Below are 17,510 nucleotides of genomic sequence, written 5' to 3'. Positions count from 1 at the left end.
AAAATTTGACTAAATGCCACATAAGCAGTAAGTTTGACTGGGCAATGTGAAATCTACCTGAATGAGTTTTTTGTCTCATTTTGGAACAATGAGTGACGACTTTGTAACAAAAAATCTTTCGGTGCTAAAAATGAACGATCCATATCTTTCGGTGATGAAAAGTATAATTAACCCCAATTAAAAATTAACCGAAGCTTAATTTGGCAATTGCTATATTTTATTTTATCGGTCTTTATTCATATTCTTTTATGCCTTTAGCACCTTTGGTTTATAGAAAACATGTTTTTTTTATAAACATCATATATATATATAACCCCAATGAGCAAATATATAGCAAACAACATGACATCAATATGGACGGCCCGAGAGATCAAATAAATACATGACAAAAACAAAAAACATGATGGAGCAAGGACATTAAAATAAACGGGGATGAAGGCGAGGAAAGGACATTGGTAAAGCCATAGTGAGTTGTGCACAATTATGCAAAGGTCGGGGATAAAAATTTGGTGTAATGGAAGGGATGCTGAAAAAGAAGGGAGATCAAGGCATTTCTTGGGTTATAATTGTGGTAACCACTTGAGTGATAGCAGGGCCAAAGTTAAGATTTAATATGCGGGGGTCAGCTGACCCCATTAGCATAGGGTAGCTATGCCCCTAGGTGATAGCTTATGTTGAATCTTAAATCAAACCATATAAACTTTGAAAGTACTGAATTTGATTTCCACTAGAAGCGATACTCTTGTGATCACGCGTTAAACTTTTACCTAACTTATTCTATAGTTAAATGATAAACTTTTGTGTACGAGGACATGATGACCCGAATTTAACTCCATATAAGATGTGGAAATAATAAATTTGTATCGTGTCATTTTCGATTAAAAGAAATTAAATGAAATATTGTGTTGAATATAAACATAAACAATATATGATTTTATTTATATTTTATTTCAAAATCGATAAATCACTTTTTAACTAGTTTGACAAAATAGTGAAATCTAACTAGCTATGAGATCAAATATGTTTCGGTTTAGTTTGTTGATGGAAGTAGTGTTTTTCCCATTACTTACAAATATTTAAGATTATAACATGATTGTAATAAGCTATTAACTATATGTTTTTTATACAATTATACATAATTAAATATGATGTCTAATTGTAGGTGAATAGTCCTCAGACTAATTTTTCAATCACAGACTTAAATCACAATAATTAAAATTGAAAAAAAATTTCAATAATCATGAACCTATAAGATAATGTATTAATTTTCCAAAAGGAAATCTGAAAATAATTAAATAGGATGAAAAAATTTATTGTGCACAGATATTTTTGAAAAACTATAAATAAGAAAATAATGGTTCACGTTTCAAAATGGGTATTATCGCGGAACTCAAACTCGATTATTATTATTAACTAGGAAAAATATTTGAAGTCCGTAGTTCCCTCTCTCAAATCCCTAATTCATTTTTCTTTTCTGTTGAATCAATGGATGAAATCCCTAATTTCGAACTCCATCCTGTCCTTCATTTACAAAATCCCTACTTTAATTATCTTCAATAATGCTTACTGTAATCCCCTGAAGCCATTTCTTACTTGAATTCATTGAACTACAGAGGCTGTTTCCGTTGAACAGAGTCAATTGAGGCTTTCGAGCGTTTGGATTCAATTTTGAAGATTTTGGGTGCATTTGGATCTGTCTGAGCTTGAGTTTTGAAGAATTCGTGCTCAAATTGTTGAGCTTTCTCAGAGAGCTTCTAAAGGTTCAAATTCTTTGAAGACATTTTTACGCCGCCGTCAAATTCACTCTATTTGAAGCTGTTTTGATATATCCTTGCTTGGAATTCGAAATTTTGTTGGCAAATTATAGGTTTTTGCTGCTCTTGTTTTGGAGCATTTCGTCGAATTTTAATGCTTATGAGTATTTTAGGGCGTCAAGAAGTTGAAATGAACGACCAGGTTTCGCATGCTAGCGGTGAGTTTGTGAGATTTTTTTTTTAATTTCTGGGTTGTCTAGCAGATTAATTTGAGATTTAAGGCTTGGTTGTTTTTAATTTTCGTTAATTTCCTGATATAATCACTTTTGGTTGTTGTTTTGAATGGGAAAGTAGGAACTAGGAAGTAGTAATTCTTAGCTTGATCCATTTGTACATTTTTAAAAATTCCTTCCATGGTTTTTCTAGTGTATTCAGAGTTGATCTTTTGATTTAGGTTTATGTTTTCATGAATCCGAGTTCAGTGGCTTATTTAATGCATCTGGAATAGTGGATGCGTGGAACGGAATTAAACTAACAGTGTAACAGGATATTGGGGGTGCTCTAGTATTATTAAGTTTGAGTTTGAGCAGAAGTTCTTGAATTGTTTTGTTTGATTGTTATCAGGTTTTAGTATGTCATGTTTCTGAAGCAGGTAATTGGGTTCTATGATTGCTGAACTGGTTTGAAGTTATTTCTTTGGGTTAAGTGAGGAATGGAATACGAGCTTTCTGATAGCAGTGGTGAGTTGGTTTCAATTCCTTTCTTTAGGGTTTTGGGGCTTAGCTCCGCACAATTTATCTTTAACATTAGTAGAGTATGTTTTTTATATTCCTTTATTTTTTATGAATCCATGCATGGTTTAATTTTGAAAGGATGCACTTAGTTTTGTGTGTAACAACTCCTGCGCACAAGGTTCTTGCGGTGGTTGGGGTCGGGGATAGTCAAGATGTACGGAACCTTCCCCTGCATAATATGTGAAGACACTGTTTCCAGTGTTTGAACCTGTGGCCTCTAAGCTGCACCTTTGCAACTTAATCACTGTGTCACATATTCGCCTAAAAGGTAAACAACTCTTGTGCGTAAGGCTTTCGCAGTGGGTGGGGTTAAGGACAGACAAGATGTACGCAAACCTTACCTCTACATAATATGTGGAGGGTTGTTTCTAGGAATTGAACATGTGACCTCTAGGTTGCACTATTACAACTCTACTATTATGTCACATGTTCGCTTGTGTATGTATTCATACAAATATCACAGGTAAGTGTTCATACCTTTGTGTTAGATCAGATATTGTTATTTTTTCCTTGTACATTCATGTTGATATTCATTTTTTGGATCCTCTCTTTTTGGATGTGAAAATGTGACTGTCGGTTGTCATGGTAAGGTTGTCCAATTGGGTAATGTAAAAGTAAAGGCGACTAATTGTATGTCAGTGACTGGCTAAAACTAGGTTTTATACAATTGCTAGACTAAGCAACCACTGACAATGTTCTCCTGGTTGGTCTGTTGTGTGGTATTTTCCTTATAGGGTGTATTTTGTTTTGGGTGAAAAAAAATTGGGGGTAATAAGATTACAGCGGTAAGATTTTAAAGGATCGCAGTTATGGGAGTACATTAAGTTTGTTAATAGTTTTCATGAAAAGGGTGATTTGTTAACCTGTAATGGTTAAACTGTATTTGTTATGAGTCTAAGTGCTAACCTGTAGATTTTTACTTTGTTTATATAGGGATTAACCATTTATGAGTAGCTTAAATTTAAGGATGTTATAAAAGTGGATGATAGTTTTTTCCTTTACGCACCTGTACTCTACCCTTTCCTAAGATAAATGTTTACATCCATTTTGGGGTAATTGTTGCCCTAGGGCACCCCTAAATCAAACACTTTTGAAGAGGGTGAAAAGTTTCAAGAGTAACCTCTCATCCCTGTTGCACCTGCACCTAACATGCCCTTAGAAGGTAAAAGAATGAATATATTAGATAGGCACGAAGGGGGACTGTCCTTGTATATGGAAGACATCCTTGCAAAGATGCCCAGGATGGAGAGACAGTAACATTAAATATGTTATCCACATCCACGTGGTAAGTTGGTAACAAAGTCAGTCCCAAGCTCGCATAAAAGAGAGTGTTGCTATAGGTTGGCAGCTAAAATAAAACTTTTCCAAAACCTATGAACATGTTATATGTTATATACCTGTACTTATGAAGGCAGTCATTTTTATTTGAGGATTGCTTTGTCACTAAGGATGCAAGAACAAGCCTAATCTTGTTATAGTCAAAATTTGGTAATTGACCATAGCTGACGTACTTAAAGATCTTACTCACATACTTATTAAAATGACACAGGGACTAATACTTACTTACTTTACAATATCTGCAGGAACGGATGATGATCTTCCGCCATCACATCAGAATAGATTTCAAAGAGGGATGCATCCTACTGGGAATACAAGATTAGCTACGGGATCTGTTCCATTATTGAGGAAGCATACAGATATGGAAACACAGATCCACGATATAGAACAAGATGCATACAGTTCTGTCCTGCGAGCCTTCAAGGCTCAATCTGATGCCATCACTTGGGTATGGGTTCACTTTTTCTCTTTTAAATTCATTTGATTAAACTTCTATATAACTTTAGATGTATCATTAAATTCTTTTAGCTGTTTAATTTGTTTCCGTTTAGGAAAAAGAAAGTTTAATTACAGAACTCAGGAAAGAGCTCAGAGTATCAGATGAGGAACATCGGGTGCTTCTATCCAATGTTAATGCTGATGACATCATCAGACAAATAAGGTCAGAACGTTTTGATGATAAAACATGTTAGAGCATATTTTTTAAAAAAATCTAACCGGTTTTGTATTTTAATGGGTACTATAATCATTTATGTTACTAGGGAATGGAGGAAGTCACGTGGGCTCCAACCTGGCATGCTCAGCACTGCTCAGCCTATTCACGAACCAGTTCCCAGTCCTGCTGTTTCTGCGTCACGCAAGAAACAGAAAAACTCACAATTAGCGTCTTCCTTTTCAATGGGAGCACCATCTGCTGCGTTGCATCCATCTGTGGAGCCATCTTCAGCAGCTCTTGGACGAGATCTTCATCCGGGAGAAAGGAATAAGAAGCCCAAATCAGTAAGTTAAATATTTTTTCACTGTTAAAACATAATGAATTCATAGTTATATCTTTGATCTTAGTTCCTGGCTATGTGTAAATGCTGGAGTAAGTTTGTTTCGTTCTCAATGAATTCTGTGCAGCACCCTCTCTCCGGTGTCACTGGAAGGACTCAAGTTCTTAATCGCAGTTCTTCAGGTGCTTTTGTCAGAGGTGAACCTCCTGAGACAGCAAATTATGATCCATTAATTGGAAAGAAAGTTTGGACGAGGTGGCCTGAAGATAACCACTTCTATGAGGCTGTCATTACTGACTACAATCCTGTCGAGGTATTTGTACTGTACACTACACAATATTCCGAGTAATTAGAAGGATTTAGCTTACTGATTCTGAAATGTGACAGGGGCTGCATGCTTTGGTTTATGACATTAATACTGCCGGTGAAACATGGGAGTGGGTCAATCTCAAAGAGGTATAGTATAACCGTTTCCATGTTCGTACAGGCTAAACTGACTATATTAGCTATTTTATTGTCTTGATGAAAATTTCTGTATCAAACCTTGGCGTGATTGTCTCACAATCCAACGTTTTTTGAGAATCCCTAAAGATCAATTAAAATGTGAAGCGTCTTCAGTAGTGTGTGCAGATATTTTTTCATATGGTTACTTAAGACCATTTTTTAAATGCTAGTTTGATGTGTAGGCTTGTTTTCTAATCTGTTTAAGTCGTGCTTAGTATATTTGTTTATCCTTAAATTGTCAGTTTCAGGAAAATATCATTAATTGTAAGTTGTAACCTTTCCTATTGAATTGTGACTCTGCAATCCGCATGCAATAAAATCATAGTTACTTATATCAATTGTCCAATAAAAAAAATGAATTTTCTTTTAGTTTTTTGCCCCTTTTACGGAAGAAGAAGGACAAATTTATTAAAGAGACATCAAGGGGATGCACTTTGCTTTTAGTTCCATGTGAAGTAACCTGTAGGGATTGTGCTGGATACATATGGAAAACACTCTTAAATTCTTGGGTAGGCTGCGTATGCATAATAAAAGCACAATATTCAGCAAGTAATGGCAAAACTGCTTCTTTGCGACCTAGGTGCTACAAGTTTAAACCATAGAGGCAGCCTCTCCAAATTGGGAGTTAGGCGGCATAAACCTGCCCCTAACCACACCCTGCCTCCACTGTAGGAGCTTTATGCACTGGGTGCTTCATATTTTACAGGTGAACCGGTTGTATTTTCACAGAAAAAAATTAAGGGATTATGCAACTTCTATCGACACTTCGTTGCAATCATATAATTTATCTCCCAAATCTCTCATGTTGAGAAATGCTACAACCCTACTTGGCAGTGATCTTTATGTCTTTTGATGATAGATATCTCCTGAAGATATTAGGTGGGAGAGTGAAGATCCTGCAATTTCTCGAAGAGGTAGCCGCCCTGGACCAGGTCGTGGGATTAAGAAGTCCACTGGACGGGGTGCTGCAGTCACTGGTGCAGGAAGAGGTAGGGGTACCATGAAGGGTCGGTCCAAGAAAGAGTTCCCTTTATCACAAAATGGTATTGATGTAGAACATCTTGAGGACATTTTTATGAAGCAACTGGACCACTATAAGAAGAATAAGAGGGCCCGGTAGTTTTGTTTGTTTTTAAAGTCCTGATTCTAGTATTTCTAAGTTTCCGTGATTGTTTAGGAGTAATAAGTCCTAGTCTATTTCTGATTAGTATTATTTGATTTTAGGAGTAATAATCCTAGTTAATTTCTTATTTTAGGAGCCTTATAAAAGGATCAACTACTGTAACGTTTGATGGATACTTTTATTATTAAACTTTCTTCAGTGAAACTGATTCACGTGTGTAGCTCTCTGTTAGAGACTCTGCTTGATTATTTTTGGGTTTTGACGTGATCAAATCCCTTCTTGTTAACTTCCGTTCTGCGTCAAGTGGTATCGAAGCGAGGATTCACCTGGCTTGATGGCTGCCCCGCAAAACAGAGGTGATCCCATTGACGGTGCTCGTGGGAATCGTGGTGACGTGTGGGATGCGATTGATGGGCATGGAGAACAGCTTACTGATATTCAAAGAAATATCCAAGAGATGCGCGAGTTACTTCAAGGCCTCAATCTGAATGTTAACATAGCACCCGTAGCTCAACAAAATCGTGCCGAAGGAATTGCCCAAGGCCGACGAGTTGGTGATAGGAGACCGCAACGAAGACATGCTGACATGCATGATTCAGATCCAGAGGATGAGGAGCTTGAAGAAGCGGAACCTCCTAGGAGAAATCGAGAGTTAGATGATTATCGGATGAAAACTGACTTTTCATCATTCAACGGAAATCTTCAAATAGAAGATTTCCTCGATTGGATTTCAGAAGTTGATCGCTTTGTAGAGATGATGGGATTATCACCAGAGCGAGCCCAGAAAATTGTTGCTTGGAAACTGAGAGGGGCTGCTGCTGTTTGGTGGGATCGACTTCAATTAGATAGGAGAAGGCGTGGTAGAGAACCTATCAATACATGGAGGAGGATGAAAGAACTTATGATGGATCGGTTTCTTCCATCAGATTATGACCAGCATCTATTTGATCTATATCAAAATTGTGCTCAAGGAGAGTATCGATCAGTTTTTGAATATACCACAGAATTTCAAAAACTATCTGAACGCAACAATTTGGCAGAGACCGAGGGCCAGAAAGTGGCAAGGTATAGGGGTGGTCTAAAACCATCCATTCAAGACCATATGAGGATGCAAATTATCCACTCATTGGATGATGCAATCAGTTTAGCTATTCGAGCAGAGATGATGGACAAAAGGAAGCCGCATGCCTCAACAAATAGGTACAGGATGCAGCAATTAGAATCCACAAATGATCGAGGAAAACAACCCCAAGCATCATCAAATCATGCAAGGCCACAAGGATTGCCAATGCGAAATGTCGCAGGAACTAGTAGTGGTGGCAATGGCGGACAGAACTCTGCAACAACAAATAGAACTGCATCTCGCAATCCAGGTAATATGCGTAATCCAGATCCTTATGCCAGGCCTACACCGGATAAGTGCTTTAGGTGTGGAAAGCCTGGGCACCGCTCCAATCAATGTCCAGATCGTCGTCCTGTAAATCTTGTTACCGAAGAAGATCGAATTGACATTAATGAAGAGGAGTTTGGTTACGAAGGTGAAGATCCTTATTTAGAAGCAGAAATCGCAGAAGAGGATGAAAGTAGAGAGCATGTCAACTGTATTGTGCAACGAGTCCTCCTCTCCAAACAAGAAAATCAAGGCCAACGACACAAAATCTTTCATTCAAAGTGCTCAGTTAATCAAAAAATTTGCAACTTGATCATTGATAGCGGAAGTTGTGAGAATTTTGTGGCGAGTAGGCTGGTGAAACATCTCAAACTTCCAACGGAAAAGCACCCTTCGCCATATTCAATTAGCTGGATCAACAAGGGGCCTACTGTTAAAGTAACTCAAATTTGTAGAGTGCCTCTTTCTATTGGAAAGCATTACAAGTCTGAAGTACTTTGTGATGTGGTCGATATGGATGCTAGTCATATCTTGTTGGGTCGGCCATGGCAGTACGATGTCGATGTTACTTTTCGAGGTAAAGATAACACCTATCTGTTCAATTGGGAAGGACACAAAATTGCTATGGTGCCTCTTGAAGATCAACGTGCCAATAGTAGTTCTAAAGTAGAGGGGAGTTCATTCTTAATTCTTTCTAAATCTGAGCACGAACTTGAAGCAGATATAAGTCAAGTAAGGACAGTTTTTCTTTTGACACTTAAAGGATTGGCAGCTATGGAACAAGGTGGTGTAATATCAGCAATTTCTGATAAAGTAAAATTGCTATTAAAGGAGTTCGAAGAACTTACGGCGGAGGATTTACCAGACCAATTGCCGCCAATGAGAGATGTTCAACACCACATAGACTTAATTCCTGGTGCATCCCTTCCAAATTTGGCACACTATAGGATGAGCCCAAAACAGAATGATATATTAAAGGAGAAGGTGGAGGAATTACTTCAGAAGGGATTTATCAAAGAAAGCATGAGCCCGTGTGCTATACCAGCGCTATTGGTTCCCAAAAAAGATGGAAGTTGGCGAATGTGTATCGATAGTCGAGCCATTAACAAGATAACAATCAAATACCGATTTCCTATCCCTCGTTTAGATGACATGTTGGACATGCTAGAGGGTTCAAAAATATTTTCAAAAATAGATCTTCGTAGTGGTTACCACCAAATTCGTATCAGGCCTGGAGATGAGTGGAAGACTGCTTTTAAGACCAAAGATGGTTTATATGAATGGCTTGTTATGCCGTTTGGTTTGTCGAATGCGCCCAGCACCTTTATGCGATTGATGAACCAAGTCTTAAGACCGTTCATTGGGAAATTTGTTGTCGTTTATTTTGACGACATCCTCATCTACAGCAAATCTGAAGAGGAACACATTGAACAACTTCGTCAAGTATTACAAGTCTTACAAGAAAATAAGCTTTTCATCAATCGAAAGAAGTGTAATTTCTCAACCAACCGACTGATATTCTTGGGGTATATTGTTAGTTCAGAAGGAATTCATGTAGATGAAGAGAAAATTCGTGCTATCCAAGAATGGCCGACACCTAAGTCCATTACCGAGGTTCGAAGTTTTCACGGATTGGCCACTTTTTATCGGAGGTTCATCAAGAATTTTAGCACCATTATGGCTCCCATAACAGAATGTTTAAAGAAAGGCAAATTCAACTGGGGCAATGAAGCAGAAAGTAGCTTTGCATTAATCAAGGAGAAGTTGTGCACAGCTCCCGTTTTGGCTTTACCTAGTTTTGAGAAAGTTTTCGAGGTAGAATGCGATGCATGTGGTGTTGGAATTGGAGCTGTGTTGTCACAAGAACATCGGCCGATCGCGTTTTTCAGTGAGAAATTAAGTGAAGCTCGACAAAAGTGGAGTACTTATGATCAAGAATTTTATGCGGTGGTCCGCGCATTAAAATATTGGGAAAGTTATCTTATCCAGCGGGAGTTCGTGTTATATACTGATCACCAAGCTTTGAAGTATCTCCAAAGCCAAAAACACTTGGACGGAGTTCATGCTAGGTGGGCTACAGCTTTACAAAGATTCACTTTTGTCATCAAGCATAAATCGGGAGTGACGAACAAAGTCGCTGATGCCTTGAGCCGAAGAGCTAGCTTGTTAATTACATTGTCCCATAAGATTGTTGGGTTTGAGTATTTAAAGGAACTTTATCAAGATGATGACGATTTTCGGGAAATTTGGGCTAATTGTATGAATAGGCAACCGATCAATGGCTATCATGTGACTGACGGGTATCTATTTCAAGGTAATCGTCTGTGTATTCCTAAAACATCTTTAAGGGAAGAGTTAATTCGAGATATTCATGGAGGTGGTCTTGCTGGTCACATGGGAAGGGACAAAACAGTAGCAAGTCTAGAAGAGAGGTATTATTGGCCACAATTGAAAAAGGATGCTGGAAAGTTTGTGCAAAGGTGTTATACTTGTCAAGTATCAAAAGGTCAGTCACAAAATACTGGACTATATATGCCCTTGCCTGTTCCAGAAAATATTTGGGAAGACCTATCAATGGATTTCGTGCTAGGCTTGCCTCGAACACAACGAGGAGTGGACTCTGTGTTTGTTGTTGTTGACAGATTTTCAAAAATGGCGCATTTTATACCTTGTCGAAAAACATCTGATGCCTCTCACATAGCGCGCCTATTTTTCAAAGAAGTAGTACGACTCCACGGTGTACCTCGTTCCATTACTTCGGATAGAGATACGAAGTTTCTGAGCCACTTTTGGGTTATGTTATGGAAGATGTTTAATACTTCTTTAAATCGAAGCTCAACTGCCCATCCGCAATCTGATGGTCAAACTGAAGTTACTAACCGCACGATGGGCAACCTGATTCGTTGTATTTGCCAGGATCGTCCTACACAGTGGGATCATGCTTTACCACAAGCTGAATTTGCTTATAATAGTACTGTCCATAGTGCTACTGGGAAGTCTCCTTTTAGTGTGGTATACATATTTCCACCTCGACATACTGTTGATCTAGTTCCATTCACAAAAGGGGCTGGTTTCAGTAGTGCAGCAGAGAAATTTGCTGAACAAGCACAAGCTGTGCAAGATGAAGTAAAACAGAAGCTAGAAGAGACTAATGAGAGGTATAAGAAATCCGCAAATAAACATAGAAGACTCAAAGTGTTCAACGAAGGAGATTCAGTTATGGTTTTCTTACGGAAGGAGCGGTTTCCGGTTGGCCGTTACAGTAAGTTAAAGCCTAAGAAATACGGTCCTTATAAGATCTTGCAGAAGATCAATGATAATGCTTATGTTGTTGCTTTGCCTGACGATATGGTTATCTCTCGCACTTTTAATGTGGCTGATTTATATGAGTTTCATGACGACGAGCCATTGTATCCTGAATTTCACTCGAGGACGAGTTCTGCACAAGTAGAGGGGACTGATGTAGAACATCTTGAGGACATTTTTATGAAGCAACTGGACCACTATAAGAAGAATAAGAGGGCCCGGTAGTTTTGTTTGTTTTTAAAGTCCTGATTCTAGTATTTCTAAGTTTCCGTGATTGTTTAGGAGTAATAAGTCCTAGTCTATTTCTGATTAGTATTATTTGATTTTAGGAGTAATAATCCTAGTTAATTTCTTATTTTAGGAGCCTTATAAAAGGATCAACTACTGTAACGTTTGATGGATACTTTTATTATTAAACTTTCTTCAGTGAAACTGATTCACGTGTGTAGCTCTCTGTTAGAGACTCTGCTTGATTATTTTTGGGTTTTGACGTGATCAAATCCCTTCTTGTTAACTTCCGTTCTGCGTCAGGTATTGGGAAGAAGGCATCTGGTGATATTGAGATACTTCACACAGATGCTGTGATTAAGGAGGTATATTGAGGTATCTCCAGATTATTGAACGAGTTATAACATTGACACCTTTTCCCCTCTAATTTTGCTGAGTTTGCATAGGTTGAGAAAGCTTTTGATGCTAGCCATCCCGATCCAATGGAGATTGAGAAAGCAAAGAAATTGCTGAAAGTAAGATCCAAGCATGTTTTACTATTTTAGTTGCATTTTCGTCAATTGTAGCGTTTATAATGTCCTTGTAAATGCAGGAGCAGGAACAAGCTCTTGTTGACGCAATTGCTAGGCTTGAAGATGCATCTGATGGTGAAAGTGGTAATAACTAATTACACAACCATGTTATATTATATAGTTCGTAGATTATTTAAAGATGTCTTGTTGTCTTGTGTAAGTCGGTAATGGCTTTCAGTTTGACTTTATCTGTATCTGTCTACAATGTCTCTAATAAGATCGTTATTCAATTTTTCTCTTGATCTTTAGTAGAATGGACCAATATGCTGAAGATACTGATTTTCCATTCAAAATAATGCTCTCTGTATCTGAAATTTTGAGTTTTGGTGCCCTTTTGCCAGATTAATTAATATTGTACAATGACCCATAAAAGAAGAGGATCTATGATCACCTACTCTATTGATCATTGCCGTGTTTGATTCTGGTTTGTGCCATTCAGATATATCCTTTCTCCGGTGGAAATAATGTCTCATTACGAGGCAGCGGGGATCTTTTGCTTTATCTTGTTTAGTGACAAAAACCATGTCAACTTTTTCTTTGCCTTAAAAAGCAGATGGAGAACAACCATTTCCAGGACACTCAATGGACCAAGAACAAGGTTGGACAAAACAGCCGTCTAATCAGGAGGGCGAAGGTAGGCTACTTGAAGGCGCAGTTGGCAATAAAGTTGCAAGCGATGATCTGCAAGAGAAGATTTTATGATGGTAGGCCTGTATGATTAGCATTAGGCTTGTATGATTAGTAATTTAACGATGGCTCATGCTCTAATTCAGAGGATTAGCTCCATTCCATGGTTTTAGGGATTTATGATTTGTTTCATAATTATCGATACCGATGAAACTCCATCCCAGGCAACCTTTGCTTGTGTAAATTAATTTTCATAGTAAACTATTTTTAGCCAAATTATAATCTCTCTTTACCCTCTCTTGTTTGGTGATGGTGATCATATTCATACATACAGATGCCCTAATTTTACTGTGAAATTTCAAAGGAAAGATCAGCGGGTGGCTAACTTCCTGCAAATCGAACAGAGATGAAATAATCAGCACATACATATGACTTCCAAAGCTTATCAATTGGCTCTGGTAAAACCATAAAAGGAGATTATGCACAAGCACAGACCATGACATAAGTTTAAAATGTCCTACAATGATGCTATAAATTCAGAAATGAGATTCACCATCCTTGCGTCATAATCTGGACCTTCCATCTCGAAGTGACCGGCTCCTTCAATTAGATGCTTTTCAACACGCCCGCTGGCAGAACGCAGCTTGCTCTCCAGTTGCTTTACACTGGTAAATCCATCTCGAGTCCCCATAACAAAGAGTTTTGGCTTGGGGGATTTCAAGATTGCTTTGTAGTGTCGTCCAAAAAGAATTGAAGATATTAAGCCAAAAGGGTACCCGAGACTGACGTAGCCCACAACTTGCTCAATCTGATCAACCGCCGATCCAGCAATTGGTGCCCCTGTATCAAATGAAAATTTTATCTTGATATGAGCACACCAAATCTGAGTTGCACAGAAGAACTGGCTGCACTAAACACAGAGCAAGAAGAAGCTGGAATTAAAGCAAGATAAAACAGGATGAGTCTGTGTGTGCATGCATGTATTTTACAACTATATCTTTCAATCTAAACAGTTCATCCAAAAAGTCTGCGAATCTATGGTTTTGAGTTGTTGCTCATCTAAACAGGTTGCCAGCTTGTACTAGTGATATAATATAAGGTTTACCAGCCATTTCATGAACACCAGCATCGATCAATACCCACCATATTTCAAGTCAATCATACAGTTTTGCGGCCCCCAAAAAGTCACTGGCAATTACAATCAAAAAACAACTTGCAAGGCAATGGTCACTTTGCATCTTCCAAGTCAGTGATCAAGGTAAATTCTGAAAATGATAATAATTTCTCAGAAATTCATCACACGCTAGAGAATAATTGCTCCTACAATCTTATCAAGGGCGTCAAGATCAACTTACCAGTTTGCAACGGAAAACTGCATAACCAGTTTTACCCCCAAGAATTCGCAGGCCTCTCATTAAGTTTTTGCCCATTTACCATTCCTCTACAGCATTAGCAAGGTAGCCCAACAAATAAATACTGGCACATCAAGTTGTTAGGTAATTATATGCATACCGATTGACTCCTTCCTAGGGTAATAGTCCATGCCAAAATTAAGCACAATAAAGTTCTTAGGCCACTATATGCATACACACCCTAACATCTTTCCTAGAGTGATGGCCTGATAGGTCGATGCCAAACTATCATTTTCTCCAGGCGCATTTCATTGTTATTCCATTCCTATCAAGACTTGCAAATTAATTAGAGTAAAGTCTAATCGTCTTATTTGCAATTGGAGACACGATATATCTGACAAGTAGACAAATAAAGCTCAAAAAGAACATTCATTTCATTGTTATTCCAATCCTAAACAAAGAAAGAAACCACTAACATACAAACATAAACTAAAGGATAGAGGCCATAGTCACCCCCCCCCCCCCCCCCCCCAAACACCACACACAAAAGCAATGAAAATATCTAGAACTAATATTCCCTTAACCTCCCATGATATCTTGCATAACCTCCCATGATATCTTGCATAAATACGTTGCATACCCCTTCTCCTCCCACTCACCCTTCAAAACTAGAGAATGATAGAGCAATATCAATTTCAATGTTCACATAAAGTTCTTAAATTTGAGGCATAAGAATATATACCGACTTCCTCCCTCGTAGTAGTTAAATCAACGAAAACAAATAAATAAATGACAAACTGATAACAAAAAGGTGATCATATCTCCAAGAAACCATCAATAACATCTTTCCAAACTGATGACAAATCATCAAAGCCAAAATCTTCAATTCATTTCAAAGCGGCAGTCAATTAGTCAATTAAACATATTGGAAGACTGCCTAAACTCAGGCCATCAAGCTTGCGCGCACAAAAGTTTTTCACTTGACGACAAGATAAGTTGGACCAAAGCCGGTGCATGGCGACAAGGGTATTAACCACTATGTTAGCACCCAAATGGTTAACATATTAGAAGACACCAAAATTGGCATCTAGCAACAACCAAAATTTGAGTCCAACACTTCAACAGTTCAATTATTACCAATTAATAACAAGATTTGAGCATGAATATCAGTAGCAACATCAAAGTTATAACTTTTTCATACAAGTTTCATAGATCTGCAGAAGAAATGGTCATACGAGAAATCTAAATAGTTACTGTCACTGCCCACAACTATAGTTCCATAGCCAGACATCAGGTATAAGAATAAATTTTCTGCAAAACATACAAGTAATCATACCTGCAGAAGAACCCACCAGGAGGATCCTATCAGTAGACAAATTCTCGCAAACCCATTTGCAGACAGCATCCACGTCCTTGATTTCCGCAAATCCAGTAAGAGAAGCTCTTCCTGTTGATCTACCAGCACCTCTCATATCAAACGTTACAGCCCTATAACCTTTATCAGCAAATCCAGCTGCTATTCCTCTCAAGAGACCTTGGAAACCACCCAAAATTGAAAAGGGATGCACAAGAACCACAACCAAGTTGTCCTTGATCTCTTCCTTGGGCTTGAAGAGCCTTGTGTGGAGCTTAACTCCATCACTAGTCTCTACTGTGAAGGATTCAACCGTACAGTTTGACATCTCTGGAAGAAATAGAGAATCAAGATTCACCCTTTTTGCGGGGTGAGATTATGAATTACGGTGACGTGATGAGGCCGAGTAGATGGTTAAGATTGGTTGGAGACAACGCCACCAAGGAGAGAATCATAGAAGTTTAACCGTGCAAGCCATCGCTGTTCTCTACACAAATTGTGGGGTATTGGCGAACAAATCAGGACTTTGTTTTTGGCCCATAGAAATGGCATGCCCATTTCTTTTTAATCAATTTGAATTTATTTATTGATTTATATTTGTACTATTTCAACTCAGTTTTTTTTTAAGGACTAGAATATATAATTAAAATGCATACATTTTAATAAAACGAGTTTTTTTAAATTAACTAATTGTGTGCCTTGCACTTATTTTTTTTAACCGATAATTTCCCAGACAATTTTATAAATAATAATTGATTCCACATATGATTTTAATTGACACCAAAAAGACAATTATCGGTACCAATAAATGATTATCGACACCGATAAATAGACAATTATGTAAATAATAATTGGTTTAACATATGATGTTTATTGGCACCAAGAAACGATACCAGTACCAAGAAATGATTATCGACATCGATAAATAGACAATTCTGTCAATACTAATTGGTTCCACATATAACGTTTATTGGCACCAAGAAACGATTCCACATATGACGTTTATTGGCACTAAGAAATTATTATCGGTACCGTACCAAGAAATGATTATCGACACCGATAAATAGATAATCCTGAAAATAATAAGTAGTTACACATATGACGTTTATTGGCACCAAGAAATGATTACCGTACCAATAAATGATTATTGACACCGATAAATAGACAATTCTGTAAATAATAATTGGTTCCACATACGACATTTATTACTGCCAAAAAACAATTATCGATACCAATAAATGATTATCGACACTGATAAATAGATAATTCTGTCAATAATAATTGATTCCAAATATTACGTTTATTGGCACCAAGAAACGATTACCGGTACCAAGAAATGATTATCGGCATCAATAAATAGACAATTCTGTAAATAATAATTCGTTCCACATATGATGTTTATTGGCACTAAGAAATGATTATCGGTACCAAGAAATGATTATCGACACCGATAAATAGACAATTTTGTCAATAATAATTGGTTCCACATATGACTTTTTTGACACCAATAAACAATTATTGGTACCAATAAATGATTATCGACACCAATAAATAGACAATTCTGTAAATAATAATAGGTTTCACATCTGACGTTTATTGGCACCAAGAAACGATTATCGGTACCAAGAAAATATTATCGACTCCGATAAATAGACAATTTTGTCAATAATAATTGGTTTCACATATGACGTTTATTGACACCAAGAAACGATTATCGATACCAATAAATGATTATCAACACCGATAAATAGACAATTTTGTAAATAATAATTGGTTTCACATATGACGTTTATTGATACCAATAAACAATTATCGGGACAAAGAAATTATTATTGACACTGAAAAATAGAAAATTTTGCAAATAATAATTGACTCCACATATGATGTTTATTAGCACTAAAAAACGATTATCAATACCAAGAAATGATTATCGACACCGATAAATAGATAATTCTGTCAATAATACTTGGTTCCACATACAACGTTTATTGGCACCAATAAACGATTACTGGTACCAAGAAATGATTATCAACACCAATAAATAGACAATTCTGTAAATAATATTTGGTTCCACATACGACGTTTATTGGCACCCATAAATGATTATCGGTACCAAGAAATGATTATCAACACCGATAAATAGATAATTCTGTAAATAATAATTGGTTCCACC

At 37.3% G+C, this 17,510-nt stretch overlaps 2 protein-coding genes across 13 annotated transcripts; one reads left to right on the top strand and one right to left on the bottom strand.

Moving 5' to 3' along the window:
- Window positions 1-1,387: 1,387 nt before the first annotated feature.
- Window positions 1,388-12,907, top strand: LOC120016493 (protein EMSY-LIKE 3-like). 12 transcript variants are annotated; one of them, XM_038869300.1, is made up of 13 exons: window positions 1,388-1,760; window positions 1,928-1,972; window positions 2,407-2,494; window positions 4,132-4,334; window positions 4,438-4,547; window positions 4,648-4,885; window positions 5,009-5,194; window positions 5,269-5,337; window positions 6,245-6,428; window positions 11,736-11,797; window positions 11,879-11,947; window positions 12,025-12,088; window positions 12,555-12,907. In XM_038869300.1, exons 3-13 carry the CDS (start codon window positions 2,467-2,469, stop codon window positions 12,704-12,706), a joined length of 1,365 nt encoding a protein of 454 aa, XP_038725228.1. In that variant the 5' UTR covers window positions 1,388-1,760; window positions 1,928-1,972; window positions 2,407-2,466; the 3' UTR covers window positions 12,707-12,907. The 12 variants fall into 12 exon arrangements, with proteins under 12 accessions (XP_038725228.1, XP_038725229.1, XP_038725225.1 ...); XM_038869301.1 differs by having other exon boundaries at window positions 2,379-2,494; XM_038869297.1 differs by having other exon boundaries at window positions 1,868-1,972.
- A 100-nt stretch (window positions 12,908-13,007) lies between these two features.
- LOC120016496 lies at window positions 13,008-15,842 on the bottom strand. Its single transcript, XM_038869306.1, has 2 exons — window positions 15,320-15,842; window positions 13,008-13,471 (listed from the first exon to the last, which is right to left on the bottom strand). The coding sequence occupies exons 1-2, from the start codon at window positions 15,663-15,665 to the stop codon at window positions 13,149-13,151; spliced, it is 669 nt and encodes a 222-aa protein (XP_038725234.1). The 5' UTR covers window positions 15,666-15,842; the 3' UTR covers window positions 13,008-13,148.
- Between the last annotated feature and the right edge of the window lie 1,668 nt (window positions 15,843-17,510).

Source organism: Tripterygium wilfordii, chromosome 15 (genome assembly GCF_013401445.1).
Source record: "Tripterygium wilfordii isolate XIE 37 chromosome 15, ASM1340144v1, whole genome shotgun sequence".
NCBI lineage: Eukaryota > Viridiplantae > Streptophyta > Magnoliopsida > Celastrales > Celastraceae > Tripterygium > Tripterygium wilfordii.
The sequence above is the reverse complement of the archived record's forward strand: the minus strand, read 5'-3'. Positions and strand labels throughout refer to the sequence as shown.

Excerpts from the sequence above, each read along its gene's own strand:
- LOC120016496 (XM_038869306.1), bottom strand. The coding sequence starts at position 15,665 with ATGTCAAACTGTACGGTTGAATCCTTCACAGTAGAGACTAGTGATGGA. Across the intron at positions 13,472-15,319 it reads CCTGGTGGGTTCTTCTGCAG|GGGCACCAATTGCTGGATCG; the intron begins GTATGATTACTT and ends CATTTGATACAG.
- LOC120016493 (XM_038869302.1), top strand. The coding sequence starts at position 2,467 with ATGGAATACGAGCTTTCTGATAGCAGTG. Across the intron at positions 4,548-4,647 it reads GACATCATCAGACAAATAAG|GGAATGGAGGAAGTCACGTG; the intron begins GTCAGAACGTTT and ends TTATGTTACTAG. Across the intron at positions 5,338-6,244 it reads AGTGGGTCAATCTCAAAGAG|ATATCTCCTGAAGATATTAG; the intron begins GTATAGTATAAC and ends TTTTGATGATAG.